Consider the following 20,371-nt stretch of genomic DNA (forward strand, 5'->3'; position numbering starts at 1 on the left):
GTCAATTGGCAATCAATATCCGTACACAGACGTATCCAAGTTTATCTATATATCCATTTTTGGCATGCTGCACCCGTGCATTCCACAGTGTATGCTCTCAGGATTTCCTCTCTGTTCCTTCAGTTTATATAGAATGATCAAAAACATATTTCTCTTATCATGCACTATCAACCTGAAATGAACTCCCAACAGGATCTGATAGCAACAGTGAGCGCATAATGCAATCTAATTAATGCACTAAATTATGTGACGCACTTCAGCAGTTTTTCTTTTATTTTCTTTTTAAATGTATTTCTGGTGCTGCTGCATCAAGCTGCTATTATTGTGTTGCTGTTGTCTTATCTTAACATTGATATTAAAAACACATGACAGCATAGAGGTGGAGGTGGTCCAGGTTTATTCAAAGACATCCTTAATAAATATAGCACCATTCAGATGAGAAAACATTGGAAACAATGGGAGCATGTTGAACAGAAGATGCTCTGAGATGCTGCAGGTTTACAATCACCTCCTGTATTATAATTAATTGTTCTGGATGCTATAGGTCATCAATACAATGGAACTCTTTTATTTAACTTATTGCTAATCGGCTTATTCCCAGCCTTTCAGACGACACCTTTGAGTCCAGGACAACGTATGTTTCAAACTTTTGAGACTTTTCGTCTCTAAATAAGACAAAACAAACATGCAGTGAGATAAAATACATCAGAGACTCGGGTCTCCAGAGTGACTTATTGCACTAAATAACGCCAACATAAAAAAAAACGACTGTACAGACTTCTGCTGGAAGAAAGGCGGTTTCACTGTTAAAAGTCGCCCGAGTGATTCCTCTCTGACAATCACAACATCTCGAAATTTAACGAGCATCAGTATAACGTTTATACAAGTTACAAAGACAATGGAAACATGCCTTTTTCTCATCAATCTTATTTGAAAGCTAGGAAAGGACAAAACAAATTGTTAAAACCACTTCAGAATGTAACGCATGTTATGTCAATGAGTGCCCTTCATCAGCTGACCACAGGGAGGCGCTGTACTCCAGGAAAAGTTAACAGAAGGTCTTTTGAGGCAAAAGGTAAAAAAAAAAAATCCTCTTTCAAATAATGTGGGCAACATTCCTGTTTTTTTCTTAATTGCTGTGTTCTTGCTCTCAAATACACTTCCTGCATACTCTCTGTAGCTGCTGAAACATCCTTGGCTGGTAGCTTATGATTTACAATTCATCATCCCTGACACAAGTTTTATATTTAGATTGCTTCAACATTCACCATCTACTACAATATATATCAATATAATGAAAATGCTTTTTGTCCGTAAACAATTGTCCCTTCAGGATTACAGGTTGGTGGTGTTGTACTGATTGAGAATTATTGCCGCTTCTCTTTGCTCCTGAGCTGTCGCCCTACTTCTTCCTGAAGTTTCCCAGCTGAACGCCTCTTCGCCCGGTCACACAGCGGAAGGTGGCGGGCTGGATGTCCCAGTATTTGACGGGGTTGGCAAACAGGCTGATGCCCGTGTACAGGTTTTTCTTCAGGCTGGGCGTGACGGGACAGAAGTCGTTGACTCCCACGCTGCTGATTTTGTTGGCGTGGAGGTAAACCACCTAAACAGACAGAAAAGTGTGTTTTGAAGTCAGCTAATGATGATTGATCATCATGCTGTAATGCTGTTTATAGAGCAACCGTGGAAACTCAGCATCATGGAAATGATCATTGGGACAGAGTGTCATAAATTTTATGAATATAAACTGGTGTTTTCATGCACATTTACAGCTGGCAGCTCAGTGGTGTTTTTAGTTAGCTGTGTCACATCATAGAATTAATTTAAAGAAAAAAAAAAAACAGCTTTGTCATGCTGTGTGTCATGTCCTCCCAGTGCCTGTTTGGCTGCACCGGCCTTCCTCCCAGAGTTTAGACATCTACGTTTGGTTCATGATTCTCTCCCAAATAGCTGTAGGTATTAATTTGAAAGTGATTTTAAAGACAGTTTTATTTTGGGTTGTAAGGGAGATTCTGGGTACTGAAATCCAAGTAATTTTATTGAGATGCAGGCCTCCTCCACACTGAACATTTGCTGATTTTCTTGTATATTTTCTTTGAATGTTTTTGTCAGTGCTTGGTGAGTGACGTTCCTCCTCGTTTCAACAGTTCAGGCTGCCGTTGAAGATGAAGAAGGAGACTTTCTTGGCAGAATTTGTGCCTTTCACTGGCAACCACAAAAGAAATTGGGAAAAAAAGGATAATTTTTTTTCTTCTTTTCTATAAACCAATAACCTGAACTGAAGCAGTGGATAAGCTCCACTTCCACTGGTGCTGTAAACTGTGTTGGATGTGTTTCTCTGATACAGATCATGATAATACAGATACAGGCTCTTACTTGGAGGTAGCGCAGGGAGTTGAGGCCCGGCGGGACCTTCCTCAGGCGGTTGTTGTCCAGGTGAATCTCACGGATGCTCGGGATGTTAGTGAAGCTGCCGTTTTCTACAGACCTGATCTGGTTAAACCCGAGTCCAAGTCTGAAAATATGTGGGAAGATAGTTGACAGTGTCAGTAATTATCCTTTCATTTAATCAACTAGCGTGGAATGAAATTACACACTAGAATAGCAAGTTCCATTTACTCATTTGTGGATTCGTGATATAAAATCAAGCCTTTTTATTCAATAAACGTATCAATGTAGATATATTAGGCGTTATCTTTCTCACCTCTGCAGGTTTTTATATCTGATGAAGTCTTCTATTTCCACCTTAGAGATCTTGTTGTAGTCCAGACTCAGCTCTGTGATGGATGATGGGAAGTCTGGGAGATAAAACACATATTGCATTTAACAACTGTAACAAGCACATTGAGCTAATGGAGCTATTTTAGTTGATTACTTTTAATGATTTGGAAAAAAACTGCCAATTGCATTGAGGCATCATATTGACAGGCAATTATAGTTTTAAGTCCAAATTAACTCTTCACTTCAGGCTGTAAGAACCAGAAGGACAGAAAACCATTCATATGTGAAAACCCAGTTCAGCACGAGCCGAGTGGTTCTTACCTTTAGGTACAGCCGTCAGTTTGGCCTCTGCTATACCGATGTACAAAGTCGACAAACCATTGAAAGCTCCAAGCTCAATTCCACTGTTGGCCAGAGGGTTGGCTCCCAGCTCTGTTTGGATAAAAACACAACAGCAGATTCTGATATTTAGCATTTGTTATGTTGCAGAACATAAACCTCTATCTGCTGACAGCTTAATACTGCAGATTTACCACGGGGACTGTGGATACAGTCTAATGCTACTTACAGTACAACGTCTTTCAAGGATTTAAAGACTTTAGTCAAAAGGCATTTAGAAATCTTGAGACACTGTTCATCCACTAAAAGTGGATATTAGTATCCGTTTCAACAGTAGTGCCAGTGTACGTTTATTTTTATGCATGTTACATTTTTGAAAAATACTCTACAACATCTACAGCAGCGCATGTTTGATTCTGACGTGATCTGCTGCGTCTCTCTAGTAGACTTTTGCACATCTGAAGACTCGAAGACCATTTTAAAAACTGTGAACTGTTCGTAATGATTGCTCGATTTTCAAACATTGGCCAAATGATTTTAATGTTAACAGTGCATTTGTTCTGTTATCTTCCTCATCATTATCATCATCATCATCATCATCACTGTATATATTTGTCAAACCTTATAAAAACTAAAATCAACCCTGGAATCTTATGAAGTACTTTTACGAATAAACACCTTTTGGACTGTTTTTTGTAAGACACTGCTGTCTCTGTACTTTCTTGGGTCTGTGTATCTCAGTTTGACAGTTTGAAACTCAAGCCTAATGCATAAAGCACATTCAGTTGGAATATCAGCGAAGCAGTGTAATTTACTCCTGCTGTGTCTGAGTTGGAGGAAACACTGGAAGTATTTCTTCGACAAACCGTTACTTCCCCCCGCCTTTGAAAGCAACCGTTGGATATCGGATATGGAGGAACAGAAGCGGGCTTTACCCAGCACATGCAGTTTCCTCAGGCCTTTAAATGCATCCTTCTGGATTCTGCCGATGTTGTTTTCGTGAAAGCGGAGCTCGATGACGTTGGGAGGAAGATTTGCTGGGATCTCCGTCAGCAGGTTGTAGGAAAGATACAGCAGCCTGAGGTTGTTCATATTTCTGAAGGCTTTTGGGTGAATCTTGGAGATTTTGTTGTTGATCAGAAACAGCCCCTGTGGTGGGAGAAAGAATTGTGATTTAACATAGCCCACCTGTGGAATGAATAAGGTGGCATATGTGTGAATTAAAAAGCCCGTAAGAACTTCAGTTTGTACTTTAACAATGACAGAAAAAAAAGCATACTTCTTGAAAATAAAAACTTCACCATCCCTTGATTCTATCAGGTTCCCGTCACTTGAAAGCAAACTGTTGTTTCATCACAACACATTCTTCTCATCATTTGTTTTGACAGCACCAAGTTTTCTGTACTGGTCATTGTGGTCACTTTCCAGCTGAGAAACAGCAGCGAGATCAAAAAACAAACCTGCTTCTCAGCTGGGAGTGTTTCAAAGCCTGTTTGCTGTACTGTAAAGCATGCAGACGGTGTTTGGACTGATTTCAACCAGCAGTTTCCTTTTCCTCTCATCTCACGAGCATAAGAGCTACAAGATGCTGTGGCCGTTCGCTGCTATCTGGAGGCTAAATGTGACTAATTCTAAAGCTTTGGAGCAAATAATTCTGTTTTCTACTGCATGGAGTTCTGCTTCCCCCCCCCCATTTGTGTGAGATGGAGTGTTACTTCTGGCTGGGGTCACCGCTCCGGGCAAGCAGGCGTAGGGTTAAGTCCCGTTACCTCAGGGACTTAGTGTTTCATCAGACTCAGCTCATTCACACAACATAAAAGTTTATTTTTGAAGGAAAGGTCTTGTGGAAGACAAGTATCTTTCACCCACTGGCCACTGCTGTTGGTACACAATGCAAATCACACGACACTTCTAAAATTTGAAAAAGTCTAAAGCCTAACGTAGCATATCAGACAGACCTGTTGAAACATCTCATCAAAACTGGAAATTATTACGAAGTAAAGACAGAAAACACGACAGGGAAATTGCACTGGCTGAAATGTCGGTTTGTGTACCTAATGAAATGGCTGCTGAGCGTGTGGTTAGTGTGAGAGCTGCAAAAACAACCATTTTGTGATTTTTATTGCACCTTTCGGAGGCAATAGTAACTTTTCTATCACCTTAAAGATCTGTTTAGATAAGATTGGGGTAGTTTGATGGATTGAGGAGTTACAGGTCAGTGTTTATTTTCAAGCACTGTGACACCATAAACTAGTAATATGCATCACATTGGAACTTTTAATACCAAATGTGGCTGTTTTCAGAGTGATATTTATACCCTGTGTTCAAATTTTAGGTTAACGAAGTATTTTCGTCATCGTTGGATGGCCTTATGATGTCTGCAGGACATTTTCTCCAACAGGAACTACTACTTCCCGTCATGATAGTGTAAACTGCAGCTGGAAAACATGCAGATGCATCAAATAATCAATCCGAGGAGGGAATGCGTGCTGATAATCAGAGGTCATCAATACAGTCATGCGTGGATCTATTTCAGATCAGCCAATGCCAGTCTGTGGTTTACTATTTATCTAATCAGAAAATACATTTGTGTAATTGTGCAGTTCGATCATCAATAGAAATGTCATCCAAACAAGAATTCCCCCCCCAATACTCTAAACAAGAGAGTTTAGAAGCTAAACCAGGCTGCGTTTAGTGGCAGAACAAACATGGAAGCAGAGCTCCTTCTGGCCGCCGCCACGCTCCATGTGGAGCGACATCTTGACTTGTTTGATGTGATGAGGTGTCAGCCATTCCTATTGTTCTGCGGCTGAGTAGAAATAGACTCGCGGTGTCTTTTCAGTGCTCACACTCTGCAGTGGCCTTACAGATGATACTGTTAATACTCAGTTGAACAGCATCGTCTACCGGAGTCAGATGTCTTGTGACTCTGTGAGTGTCCATCTCCACAGTCGGAATCACTCGGCTCATTTTCTTCCTCACTCAACCGATAGACTCGCTTCTCTTTCCAAAAATCAAAAAAGAATCAGCCACACTGTTTTATGGCAGAAGTTATAACTTTGATGGTTTGTGGTTTTTGATGTTCTCATGCGTCATCAGTATAAAAGTTTAATATTTCTCTTGAGACGTCATCCGACTCTACCGTTTGGGAGAAAATGAATTGTTTCCAGACTATTTATCCCACTGACCTGATTCAGCTGATTCTGCTGTTTTGTCTCAGGCCTTTAGAGATTCATTTCAAAGCTCTTTGCTCATCTGTCTGGGGAGTGTTAAATCTCGCGGTGAAGCCTGGGTCATTCGAACGGTTTTACTTAAATGACTTCAGTGAAGTTAGATTGTTAGTTTCACTGAGCCCAGACTCTGGGTTCATCTCAGTAATATTTTGTTCGTAAGGAAATTCTCTCTGAGAATATCATGCATACAGATTTCTTTGAATGTGAAAGTTGATCAGTTGCAGAAGTGAAACCAGCTTCTCTGTTGCCCAGTACTTCAATTCTATTTTCATAGACGGTCAAACAAACCAAAGTGTGTTTTGTCTTAAAACCATCCTTTTCACATGCTGGGATTATGACTTTATTTTGTGTACATCACTGTGATTTTTCATCTTCTGTCTGATCTTTTTTAGTGTCTTTTCTAACTAAACTCTTTGTTGTTGGTTTTGACATTTTGGGTTCATGCTTTATTTGGGAGCTTCATAAATTTGTCCTTTGTAGAGCTAATTGCTTCCTGCATGTTATACCCAGTGTTCAGGCGGATCTTACATAAAGCTTGCTGAGGCCTTTGAAGTCGTCCTCCTTGATATCAGTGATGTCGTTGTTTTGGAGATCAATCATCACGGTCTCTTCAGGAATCTTCTCTGGTACGGCTATCAGACCTGTTTGGGGGAAAAAACAAAACAGTCAAATCTCTGATTAAGGCTTGTGAGTTTTGTTTAATGTACACACATACAGATGGAGATGTACTCCACAAAAAGGCCTTGGAACCACATCTCCCCTCATAACTGCTTCCTGTGCTCAACAGCTGATAAGAGCTTGGTGGTAAAGCCTCTGTTTCATGACACTGAAGTCAGAACACTGACTGTTATTTCACCCTGAGAATTCTCAAACTGCAAGTTTGAATCAGCAAAACAAGAAGTTAACGTTTCTTGGAAATGATCCAGAACAGAATATGGGGTGTGGCTGGATATGGTGACATTCAGGATGTTTTCACTCCCTTTTCATGGTTTCACGCCACGGACAGAAGATTGAATGTTTTGAAAGAAGCAATGCATCAAAGTCTGTTTTGATTTGTTCAGAAGTGCATGGCTGTCTCATGTCACATCTTATATAGAGCTGTTTTTGTTGTATACTTTCATTTTGTCCTCTTCATCTTCTTTTTGTGCTGCTTCCTGTCTTTGGCAAGAGACTGTTTGTTCTCATGCTTCTTTCCATCTATTCGCTTTCTGTTCTGGCCTGGTTGACATTACCTGTTCCTGAGTGTGTTTGTCAGGGCATGCCAGCCTCCAGTCAGCCGTTCAGAGTGTCTTTGTATTCCTCGTCCGTGCTTCGCCTCCAGCACTCTTTGCTCTCGTGTATATTTTGAATCTCGTGGTTTTTCTACTTTGTTTTCATGGATTTTTGCCTCTGTCTGACCCGTACCTGGTCTAGCTGCCTGTTTCTTTTTGTATTTCTGCATAAGATGAGAGTACCACACAACATATTGCAATCTCAAAGTGCTCTATACATATTGCAAAACCCTGACTGAATGGAGACAAATTATGTTTCCGTGCTCTATTAATTCAAAATGACAGTATTTCAAAGAGAGAAGAAAAATTTAATCAAACGTCAACTTTATCAACTGACAGAGGAAGAGCACTGTTATTTGGAGGAATCGATCTCAAGGCACAACAACAACTGGATCATCTACAAAAGTGTTTATATTCATGGTAAATCTCATCTGTATCTCTATATTAATATTATATGATATCATTATTGATGTCATACAACCCGCGTTGTGATACAGTCTAGTGAAAAATGGTTTTACTTTTTTCTTTCTCTCTCTAAATCTCACTCCTCTTGGTTATCTTTGCATTTGATTTTCTGTCAGACATAATTGTCCAGACACAAAGTCCGAGTCTGAAATGTTTTAAGAGGAGTTTTCCGGCAATCTGAGCATTGACCAGACTTTTCCACTTTCCAATAAAACTGTCACCACATGGATATGCCTCTATTCAACCCAAAGAATCCCATTGTACAGGCAGTGAGGAGATCAATATGTTTGCCTTCAAAGTGATCTCAATCAAGCTTGGGCTGTAAATCCTTGAAGAAAGTAATGCTGGCAATGAGGAGCTTAGTCTGCACAGTGTCATGCAAGATTGGCTGTGTCTGTTTCTCTGCAATGTATACAACCGATGCTTTCCTCAATGCAGGTCTGAAGGTTGCTCACATGAAACAGCCTCGCTGTCTCATTATCAGGTATGTGATCATTTCCGTGGTTTGCAGCCAATCCTGGTCACTGTTTCCAACAGGTTGTTTATAGTCATTCGGTTGGACCAATACTTTATCTTTTTCAGACTAATATCCTGTGTAAAAACAAACCAGCTTTGTTCCAACTGTCCTACCTGAGACTGTGTTTTCTTGTGAGCCAGATGTCTTTTAGATTATACTCCTCTGAGTGTGTTGTTTGTTGTTTTTATATGTTCAAACTTTTGCCTGCGTGATTTTGTGGTTAATAACAAAGTTTAGTTTACTTCACATTCATGTTCACATTTCTCACATCAAATCAAATGGTACAATAAACACACATGTTGGCCAGCTGTTGTGACGGACGCTGTATTCTTCGACATATTCACAGCAGTGTTAAGTGCTGCAGAAATCAGGATGGATTATTATGGTAGTATTTTTACCAGCTGTAAACTCATAAACAGCGTGTCAAACATATAAAGGTGTGAAAAAAGCAGGAATTTCACAGCTGTGCAGTACAATGTGAATCTGTTGGAAGCTGAACGTTTTTCCTGTTGTGATTAATTTGAGATTCTTTCATGCAGTGGCTTTGAGCCGGGCATTGCAGTCCGGTGTTCCACAGCAGGGTAGGACTGGGGCTCTCCTAGACCGGGCTTACAGGCCCCAGTTTGAATGGTACTTGAGCCTGTTTTGAAGCAAACTTAAAATAGCTTTTTAAACAGACTCATGCTATTTGTTTTGGTGAGTACAAAGTTTCAGACTACAGAACTCATACTTCTATAAAGGAACTACTCCGAGGCCCGTTTGCACGACAACGTACAAGCAAAAACGAAAAGCCTTTGTTGCGTGTCGAGGGTCCTTTTAAACAATGGTGCTCAAAGACTCTGAAAACTGAACTTTGTGAGAAGTGACAAGGAAACACTAGTTTGGTTAAACGCAGATGCCGCACATGCACATTTTACTGTTGATGCACGAGTGGGATTTCTTCATAACGATGAATGTGGTGTGTGCTGTTAACTCCAAACAACAACGGATGACAGTGTACTGTTCTTCGTGCACAAACAGGTTATCACATCAAAACGGCACCTACTAGTGGATCTACAGGAAAACTGCATTCCTGTTCATATGTTCACATTCCTATGTGAACGGACATCATTTTTAAAACATTGCCACGTGTAAGCAAAATCTTTCTGAAACAAAAACTCAAAAACGTAGAGTTTTCACTTGAAATGTCGCATAAACATAACCTGATTTAACGGAAATGTACCCTGCTTGTAAAAAGCCTGTCCTGGCCTCCAGTCCACCTCAAACTTAGAACCACTGATAAACCCATACACAACCGCATTCATGAAAACACTTCAAATTGCCTAAACCACTATTTGATGCCACCAGGGGATCAGCATCATTAAACATTCAAACTTTGTCTATATCTACCAGCTGAGCCGCCACCACCCTGTTCATATAATGTTTATTTCGATCTGTCTATCGGACGGTACCCTGCAGTTCTTCATCTCTGAGTGTAACGTGAGTGCAGAGGAGGTCTCACCTTGATCGGAGCATTGCACGACTCCAGGCGAGCAATGGCAATTAGTTGGGCAGTTCTCGTCGTCATCATCATAGTCGTCATCGTCATCATCATCATCATCGTCGTCGTCATCATCTGAATCCGCCATCATGATGTCATAGCTTTTCATGAAGTCCATGACGTTGATTGGCTGGTAGGGTTTGGCGTTGCCTAGCGCCAGTAGGCAAAGCAGGAGGAAGGCTCTCATGGTTTTTCCTACAACGCTGAGTCGATAAAGAGCAGCCCAGGGGAACTGTGGGAAAAGACAGATACGTCACCAGACAGGATCGTATTCTGATGCTAAGATGAGATGTGTAATGCTTTATTTTCTTTTTTCTTTTTTTTTTTTTTTTAACATACACATTAAAACAAACAGTGGAAATCTATTAAGATTTTTTAAACAGTAGTCAGATTCCCTAAATGTATTTGTTTGCATCCGTAAATGTAATAAGATATCCCTTGTCACTGAGACAATAGCAGTTGGTTACAGGAAGATGCTCTATAATCTGAATATTGGTGATTCTTGAAACAGGTAAATTTATTAATTTCTAAATTGATTTATATTACTGTTACTTACAGTTGGAAATTATTGAAATAACTTCAGTTTTCTTCCTTTACGCCTTTATTTATGAATGTAAGTAAGGCATTGTTTCATATTGTGCGATTATCCTGACTTCTTAGTGATGAACTCAGGAGGAAATCAACAATAAAATCACAAGTTCTGTTTTCAATTAAACATTTGAATCATCAAATTGTAGATATCAGTTAGTGTTTGTTAGCTTTATATAATTACTGTCCCACAGCTGATGGATAACAAATGGTCCTCAGCCAAACACATGAAATCGCCAGGTGTCCTGAACTGAAGGTCAAATACTTAACATTTAGGAATGGATGCAGCGTTACGCACACACACAATTAGGCTGAGGAAATAATCTCTCCAAGCAGTGGTAATTTTTCTTTTTGGAACTTTTCCCCCCAGAATTAACAGAAATCCAGAACACACCACTCAGCTCATTTTCTCCCTCATGTATGAGTAATTCCACTGGTATTCTCACTGTAATGGTAATGATACGCTGCTTAAATGAAAACCTGGCCCCAGCCAGACTTGGCACATGGGCCAGTCTCAGTTTCTAGGAACCAGACTGGGCATGTGAATCTCACTTTATTGTGTAATAATCTCCCATTGTCCAAAACACAAACCCACAGTGCCTTTAAACGCCGCTTTACATGAACATCTGCTATGTTTTAAGGCAGTGTTGCCTGACCTCAGGGCTGGACCTCTTTCAGGGTGTCACAAAACAGAAACTTTTATCTCATCCCATTATAGGAAGGAAAAAAAAAAACCACGCACTGATGCTCATCAAGAAAATCTTTCTGATGCTTTCACTGTGTTAATACTTTTGATGATTATTGGCATGTAGCTGTAATTCAGTGGAGCTCTGTGTTAATATTATGATTATCACTGAATTTCAAGCTTGTGATTCATATGAGCTTCACTTGGCCAATGTGGGCAAGTCTAAATATTTTTCACCTTCATAAACCTGTTTATCAAAAATATTTCCATCATTGTCTCATCGATGCCGATCAGTCCTATACAGCTCAGTACCAGTTTTCTCTCTCCACACAGTTTTAGACAGCTCTGTTTCAGCGATATCGTTTTTACATCAACCAACACTGTCCCAGCTTGTTGCGCGCTGTGGTTACATGAGGTTAGGAGTGTTGTCAGTATCGTATTACTTTATGTGATCTGACTGTCACGGTTCTGTTTTTGGCAGTAACAGGTTACAGACAGAGTTCTGTTATGGAAACAGTAAAACGATTGATTACTAAAGTCTCGGTGAGCTTGGTACCTCTGTTATAAAGCTGCTGTCTAATGTTCACTCGGCCAATTGTTAATTTTTTGCATTGACATTATTTGAAAAACTCTTACTATGTCACTACAGTCTTCTCTGAGGTAGAGTTTCTGTTTGTTCCTAGATTAACTCAAACCCCTGACAGAAACGTTTAAGATGGATTGATTTTATATTATTATTTTATTTCTATCTCAGCAGTGCAAGAACAATGTAAGGCCTTGTTTACAACATGTTTTCAGGTGGAAACGAAAAAATTCCATCGCGTTACTTTTGTCTGTTTACACGACAGTGATTCTCAGAACCACTGAAAATGCAACTTTTTGAAAATGTTTCCCATGTGGAACTTTTTGAAAGAACTCCATCTCAGTGGAAATAGAAACGGGAGAAAATGCAACTCTTCTGGAACAGTGCCACTGCACATGCACACTATGCCTGTAGTAAATAGTTCTTCTGCACAACAATGGCGGCCTCCAGGTGGCATGACTCCCGGTACATGTTCTTCTGGGACTTGTTAGTTTAAGAGTTGAGAGTCACCCGCAATAGCAATCCAACTTCATCATCTGTCCATATAAATGTCCGTGCACTCGCCATTGTTAATAGGCGAATCAGTCATCAACTAATGAGTGACAGCAACTCAACAATTATACAGCCTTGTGCACATTAATGACGGAGGCCCTTAAAATTATCACAAGGATCCCTCTGGACAAGTAATGAGTTCCTTTTTATTTGCAGTGATCTGAAATAACTAGTGCAGCAGTTAGTTACCAGTTTCTGTGGTAATTATTCCAGCAGCTGGCTTTCATATGAAGTGAAATTGACTTCACAGCAGCCGCTGCTCTGGTTGGTTGAGCTAATAAAATCATCGAGCACAACAGTGCTCATTTCACCTTCCAAACACTTTTCAATACAGGAGTTCAGCCTCATTCCTGCTGTCTGATTACATGGAGAAGACGGTATGTGTCGAGAGGGCATACAGAGTCCCTGATGGGATCACTTTCAGTAAGTGCTCCTGGTTTTTGTTTTTTTTTCTATCTGTGTTTCCATGAAGGTCTGAAAACCTTGATTGGAAATGAGTTCTTGGAGCCAACATAAATGTTTGCCCAGCCCTCACCTATTGGCCAGATGTGGTGATTCACTGAATGATTTATACACGTTCCTCTATTACGCATTCATGGAACCAGCCGAGTGGCTGCGACCGTCTGCTTGCGTGCTGCTGCTGATCTGTAATGGAAGCTGAGCCCTTCAGGCCAACGTGACAGTTCACCCACAAGCATTTGATGGTGGTCGAGCATCCTGCTGCGGCAGCAAATACCGCTCAGCACAGACCCTTCCTCTGCACCCACAAAGATTTTTTTTTTTTTTTACTCCACATTCACTCAGCATAAAGAGAAATTCGCTCTTTGTGTGTTTTACGGCTTCAATGCCTGTTTGTTTCTGTTGTTGTTGTGTTTCCTTGTCAATAAGCCAAAAGGAAAACTGCCACACATTAATGAAGAGGAGGGCTGATTCTCATGAAACCGCCAAACTACAGGCAAAGTAATTGCATTGTACTGTCCAGTATCAGGTTTTGTTGTTTAAAAGTTTGCAAAGTGCTTTGTAAGTGATTTACAAAATGTCACAGGAAATAAGCTACTGTGAAAACAAAGGAAAAGTCAAGGACAAAATATGAAATTCTTGTTTGACTATTTGATGAAAGTAATGAAAATTATCTCATTTGACCTTGAAGGCAATTTTCAGTGTGCTGATCTTCAGAAATAATTTGATATTTAGTCAAATTATAATACTTACATTTTTTACCTTTTTTTTGTTCATCTGCTCATCAAGAATCACTCTGGGACTTTTGTTCTGACAGTTTGCACCATGTGTTTGTGTTTATAGTCTGCAATGATTGACTTTAAGAAAATGTACTTTTTTTTTCCCAGATGAGATCAATAAACTGAATCTTTGGACAAGTAACGCATAACTGAGGCAAGGGTTCGATAAAAAGCCAAAGAACTGTGCATCATCATCACAGTCCTTATCATCCCATCAGATTTCCCTTCATTCTTCACATTATATTAAAAACATTACTGCATGTGGATCAAACTCAAACAGCATGTTTAGAGCAGTGAAAATGTGAGGCAGTAAACAAAGCACCACAAATTTAAAATCACGACTTTGTGCATATTATTGAATGTGTTGTATTCACCAAATTACTTTGAGCTGGAGTAGAGGTAAAAATAAACAAAACAACACAACAACTTTACATTCACACAATCATTAAATCTGAATCATATCACAGTTACTTTTCCAAAGTTAAAAACTCAAGAAAAAGTTTTTTCTGAGTTGATAAATGCAGGGTGTGTCCTACCTCAGCCGTCAGGTGTGTGTGTCCTGGTTTAAACCCCACGCAGCGAGCAGAGCAGCAGCAGGGTCCAGCTGGAAGACTTGGACTCTCAGTCAATAGATTCCCAGTGAATGAAGAACAGCATCAGCCTCCCTCTTCAGTTAAAAAAAAAATAACAGACCCAGAACACCCCCTCCAATGGAAAACCTCCGCTGTTCGGGTGCGAGGTTCAGTTTCAGGAAGAGGCTCTCCACTCTCAGTGATCGCACCATCTGTACATCTTGTAGGTTTGAAAAGGCATTGTTAGGGGCTTTAGTCATGTGCGTTTCATCAGGAGCTTTGAAGAGATGCCAGGGCTGTTAGTTTCAGACTCCTGCATGCTCAGATCTTTATATAGAACGCAGTGGTGGGTCTGTCACCTCCCCTTCCTCCACAGCTTCACTGAGGCCTGCCAGCACCCAGTCGGGCAAGGAGAGTGGAGGTGAGCAGCAGCAGGGAAACAGAACTACAGGAGGCTTGTTGAAGGTGTTTCTGATATTTTGAAAGAATGCCCACGACAGTGTTTCCAAAAAAGCTTGAGATGGTGTTTAAAATGTTCCAAAAAAATAAAAAGCCATAATTGAAATCTATGATTTTGTAAATCTCATACCGGTAAATCCACATTTCAGATGATTATGTCTCAATTGCATATCAATTGTTAGACAGTTCTTATTCTATATGAAAAAAAAACGGTTGATTTTTAATTCAGCAGTACCCAACACTTCTCAAAAAAAGTTTGGAGAGGCCTTGATTACCAATATGGAGCATCACATCAGTCTGGGAAGTGAAGAAACCAAACATGACCCTGCTGAGAGTGATTCATCTTCCATCCTTTAAATTGTAGGTTCCACTTAATATCGATAAGCATTTTTTTTTTCAGTGGCTGTGTTGTCATTGGTAGGTGAATATTGGTGAATATGTTTAAACAAATGTGAAAGATCACATAAAGCTGCTGAAGCGGTGCTGTGCGGCTCTGCAGGATTCAGTGTGTGGCCTCATGTTGTCTTTCTGAAATCTACAAGGCTTTTCCTCAAAGGGTTGCTGATAGGACCAAAACCTTAATACACTGTTTAGCATTGCTAGATCCTTCACAAATATGTAAGTTGGACAAGTTGTAGGACCTAAAACAACCCAATATTATCAGAAATAAAAGCTTTTGAAGTGTCTGCTGGTAATATTCTAGATAGTCGGGCAGTGCTGCCCGTCAGCATGAAGATCGTCAAATACCTTCAACCCACACAAAGATCCTTTCAGATTCTTTTAATATTTTTAGTTTATTATGTGTAAATGGTATTCTTCAAAGTTAAGATAACCTCATATCCGCAAGGATCTCAGTAGCAAGTTTAAAGCTGTGATGTGTTTCGCAGATTTTTCCTGTCACGCCTCTTCAATTTCTGAATAAAGTCAACCTCAAAGACCAGTTACATAACACACACCTACCTGATGACCTTGTGTGTCCTCTTCAAAGAAACTGTTTTATAAAATGTCTCGTTCAGTTTAGAGGTTTAACATGTAGCCCCATGTCAGTTCGGGCTGACAGTTTTGAGCCGTGCGCTCACACCGACATACGACTGCACATGGCAGTGCACAGTGAGATCCAGTAACACCAGTCTCACTGTCTTCCTTGTGGATTCAGAAAGTGTAAACAGAGGAGTAAGACACATTATGATTCACATCTAGTGTGTGTTTTGCTCTGCATCGTGTGTTTTTACAAGGCACAACAGGAAATCCTTCAACTTTATACTTGGGGCAGAAATGAGAAATACCTCCCAAGAATGGAAAAGCTAACAGGAGCTCGCTCCCTCAGGGGTTGGAGTGTTATACAATTCCTTTTTCCATTCAGTACTGGCATTTTCTGCTGAGCTGAGCTGGAACGGCAAACCTTATGGCAGAGGCGGGCCATCCAAGTATGCCCTGGTTTGGACCGGAGAGGGATGGGGTCTGTGTTTTGGTTTCTGTGCATCTTCTCAGTGGGAAATTCATATTTTCCAAGTCATCACTCATCTGGTTGAATGATCATCTAATTAACGCAGAGCCGGCTGAGCACTTTAATCTTCACCATACAGAGCTCTTTGAAGCAATATTCAGAAAGACTTCATTCTGTTTTGTGTTTTTTTCTTCCTGGGGAAAACAAAATGATATAATATTTCAAATGAAACTTCATCCTCAAAGTCTTCAGACTGATGCTGGGGGATGAAGATGTGCTGTCAACGCACGCCTCTGGAACTGAGAGCCGTAGTGCCGTCACTTCTCAAACTTACACACAGTTAGGCACGCTAATTTACGTTAATCTCATTGTGGTCTGGACGCCCTTTAAAAAGCTTCATTCAGAGTGAGGTTATTAATGGTTAAATCAAACGGCGCTTTGCTGATTAAAGGTCAAGAAACGGCAGTTTAAAACGCATCGCTCTGAAACAGGCAGAAGTTCCAAGTTAAGTTAATGTGGCCAAATTAAACGTGGTTGACTGATGAAAACAAAACTTTCTGTTCAGATTCATTCATTTTGCATCAACTGCAGCATCGTCGTCTCAAAGGACCGAACGGAAAGAAAAGAAGAAAAAGAGGTTACGGCTAGAAGACGGTACAGTGAAAAAAGAAAACAGCAAACAAAGAACAAGAGACTTTAAGTTAATGACAATTAATGGAGACATATTTCAGAGTAGGTAAGAGAGAAAAGGTTTTATTGAATTTTTTAAGCTCTGTTTTGACTGTTGAACGACACCTTTGTGTTTTTGTTTTGGATTTGTAGCATTGTTGCCATCTGTTGGTGCACAGCTCCCGATTCTGAGATGTGCTATGAGGTGTGACTCCTCCAGACTTGTGTTTGTCTGTGGAGCTTGGATGTTCTTTTCTTTGGACCCGTTTCTTTGAGTGCTCCCATAGCCTTAAAACGTGCTTGTTAAGTGAGTGGTGGCTCTCAGTGCTCAGTTTGTGTGTGTGTGTGTCTGTGTCTGTGGTGCACAAAGCCACAATCACTCCTGAATGATAAGCCTGGTCCAAAGCTCCTTTTCGCTGACTCTGCGGCCACTGAGGCCGTTGCGTTTGCTCTGTAATCTTGAGAGAAGTCAGGTTTTTTTTTTTTGTTTTTTTTTATATATATATTTCTTTGTTCTGGTATAAATGGTCAGATTCATAGTTTGGTTAAAAAAGATGGCCGTGCTGCTCTGTCGTTTTGTTTTGTCCCATTTTTCACTCTTTTGTTTGACGGTGGTTCAGGATGAACTAACTGTCTCCCTATACTTTCACGTAGAGTAGTGAGGATTTCTTTGTTGTTTCGACCAAGAAGACCCTGTTGTCTGTAATTTTACATTTTATGAAATGTCTAGTTTGTGAATTTGTAATTTCAACTTTGACTGATTTTTTTTTTTTTCCCTCTGTGATTTCTTTTTTTAGTTGGTGTCAAAAATCCTTGTTATTTTTAATTCCACTGTCCCCCAAACATCCTCAAATAAGGGTCACAACATAAGTTCTGTGTATGAACTATCTTAATATTATTAAGGATTGGGTATTTGATTTAGTTTTCTTTCCAAGGAAACAGAGCATATTCAATGAAAGACTTCTCTCTTGTTTGACAGTGAACAGAACAGCCACGGTGCCTTTGAAAAGTCTTGCCGAATTCTCTGCAAGCTGCTGCTGTCTGATATGTAAGCAAGTCTGCATTTATGGTTTTCCAACAGAAAACCTCAGACTCAGTTTCCAGCGTCTCATAATCACCGCCTCATAGCTGTGTGCTGAAACAATACCCTGGTGAGAAGCCAGATTTTCAGTTTAACTCTTCGTCCGCCAGCTCACCTTATTCTGAAACTTCTGCAACTCAGTGGTGACTGGAATATTCCCAAAAATCAGAGGAAGTTACGGTTTTCTATCAAACTTTCCAACAAATATCTAAGCATTATGTATAATCCTTCTCTGGAACTGTCTTGAATATGAATAGTACGTCTAAGAAGAGCCTCCAGAAACATCCTAGAGATGAAATTTCTGAGTATTTCAATTCAGGAATATAATTTTGAAGCTCTGATTCGAGCCTGATGTGAACCTGGCCGTGAGTTTTCATCCCTGTGCAGTGTGACGGCACACATGCTTTGTTTGTATTCCCCACAAAAACCAGTGGTCTCACAAAATATTTTATTACACTGTGTTTATCTAAACAGGAGTGTAGCTGGTGGTCCTCTCTGTCCCTTTGTCTGTCCACAGACAAAAGCAAACTTTGAAATTTTGTTTTCAGAACCGGCGTCAGCTGTGCTGTCCGTTTCTGTGCTGAAAGTTCTTGTCATGAATACTTCATGCCTCTCAGCTGGCTGGTCCACCAAGAGAGGCGTCTAATTCAGTAGCTTCAACAGTACAAAGTAGGAAATTGGCTTGTGGTCCTGAGAGAGAGAGAGAGGGAGAAAGAAACAACGAAAAAAGGGATGGTGTAACTGTTGGAATTGCTGTATTCAAACTGCCAATTAAATGTTAGAGATTATTTCCTGATGGAAGATGGTCAGCGTTCCTGACGGTGAGGTGGTCAGAATGTCTCTTTCCTTGAAGGATTTCATACTTTCCAAGCCGTCAGACGTCTGCCGCGGCTCTAGACTGCCTGGAACTCCTATGTTCTTGCGTTAAGGAGAATTTCCTCCATCTGGGGATTTTTTTTTTTTTTTTTTCCTAAAGCTGGAAGTCAGCGGGACAACTTTGCAAGTGCGACGGTGCCAAAAAGTTGCCTCAGGGCACGTTGTTGCTTCAGTGCCTCAGGAAAGCCTTTCTGCCAGGAAACGTTGGACCCAGAGGCTCAGTGTTAGCTGATGCAGCTGAGGGTGTTACCATGAGACACTGCACAACAGACCAGTGTTCACCATCCTCATCCTCACACATGGCTTCGTAAACAAAAACACTGGACCGAAGCTTTGGATCTGGTAAATTCAGTGAAGTTCACATAAACATTGCAAACAATTTTGGGAGTAGATTTAGTAGAAATTTGGTGGAAATAAAACCTCTGCATAATTCAGAGGTGGAGACTTCCTGCTCTTCCGGTTGGTGTTAGTGGATAGGAAGAGAAAGAAAAGATAGGAAGTAAACAGAGCAACAAGCAAGCAAACATTGGGTGGAAAGCTCGTCCAGTTGTTGTCATTCTGAGTCAACATGTTTCTGAATTTAGTGACATTATGCTGGTGATAGAAAGCAGTCCTGCAGACTTGTTTACTGTTGGAGTCAAAAGTGACAGTAGGATAACATAGTTGTTGAGGATTAAATAATACCTTTGAGTTCAGGAGCAGAAAATTACCGCTCATCCACGCCTTTGTCTTTCAGACAACCTTCAGTTCTGAAAAAGTGATCAGCATCATCTGGTTTCTTAGATACAGAGGTGTGTTTATCATCATGTGAAGCAATGGTAGCTAATGTAGCGTTTCCTGATATTTCCTACAGGAAGCATGTATGATATAAAAAAGTATAGGTCCTAAGACAGAACCCTGTGGAACTCCATGGTTGATTTTATTCTCAGCTGAAGTATTTAACATCGTCGTTAACATGAAAGGCAGGGAACCTGTCTGATAAACATGATTCAAATCAGTTTAGTGCTGAAGCTTTAATCCTCATGTTTCATTCTCTATAATAGCATTGTATGATAATATTTAATAAAGTAGATTGATTAACGGTATGGAATTCAGCATGTGTATCTAACAGGCCCAGAACAGAGGCCAGTCCTTTGTCTGACCCCCGATGCACACTTGATGCGGTCCGGCTCCGGAACGGCTCCGGTCCGGACACCGCAGCTAATCCGTAGTCATTAAAATCAATGCTGTGATGCACACCGGCCGCGGTCCGGCTCCGGAGCCTCTGCGGAGCTCCGGTCTCTTTCCGCAAAGATCCTATTTTTCCGCATGCCGCAGCCCTAGCGCGTCAATGCAGACAGAAGCAAGTCGGGTGCTAGAAGGAAACGCGATACGTGTTCCAAAATAAGTGACTTCAAAATAAAATCTGTGTCGTGTTTTTGCCTTAATGTTCTATTTTTTTACTTCTTCTGGTAGAATACAGAACAAACAACGTGATGTAGTCATTATACGCTTTAGAAGAATGAACGGTTTTGTACTTCATCACTGCTATAAAG

General features: G+C 40.4%; 2 protein-coding genes across 3 annotated transcripts in view; one reads left to right on the forward strand and one right to left on the reverse strand.

Moving 5' to 3' along the window:
- Positions 1 to 20,371, forward strand: part of cenpp (centromere protein P) — a 92,950-nt gene that overhangs the window by 45,029 nt on the left and 27,550 nt on the right. The gene's annotated exons all lie outside the window — the stretch shown is intronic.
- Positions 1,403 to 14,359, reverse strand: aspn (asporin (LRR class 1)). Its single transcript, XM_030090956.1, has 8 exons — positions 14,269 to 14,359; positions 10,048 to 10,318; positions 6,822 to 6,934; positions 3,996 to 4,209; positions 3,043 to 3,153; positions 2,705 to 2,798; positions 2,377 to 2,515; positions 1,403 to 1,603 (listed from the first exon to the last, which is right to left on the reverse strand). Exons 2-8 carry the CDS (start codon positions 10,271 to 10,273, stop codon positions 1,403 to 1,405), a joined length of 1,098 nt encoding a protein of 365 aa, XP_029946816.1. The 5' UTR covers positions 10,274 to 10,318; positions 14,269 to 14,359.

Source organism: Salarias fasciatus, chromosome 5 (assembly GCF_902148845.1).
Source record: "Salarias fasciatus chromosome 5, fSalaFa1.1, whole genome shotgun sequence".
NCBI lineage: Eukaryota > Metazoa > Chordata > Actinopteri > Blenniiformes > Blenniidae > Salarias > Salarias fasciatus.

What these genes read in the sequence shown, in the direction of transcription:
- aspn (XM_030090956.1), bottom strand. Translation starts at nt 10,273, where the DNA reads ATGAGAGCCTTCCTCCTGCTTTGCCTACTGGCGCTAGGCAACGCCAAA. An exon ending in CGTGCAATGCTCCGATCAAG is followed by an intron (nt 6,935 to 10,047) that starts GTGAGACCTCCT and finishes TCCCCCAAACAG; the next exon opens with GTCTGATAGCCGTACCAGAG. An exon ending in ACTCCCTGCGCTACCTCCAA is followed by an intron (nt 1,604 to 2,376) that starts GTAAGAGCCTGT and finishes CTGTCTGTTTAG; the next exon opens with GTGGTTTACCTCCACGCCAA.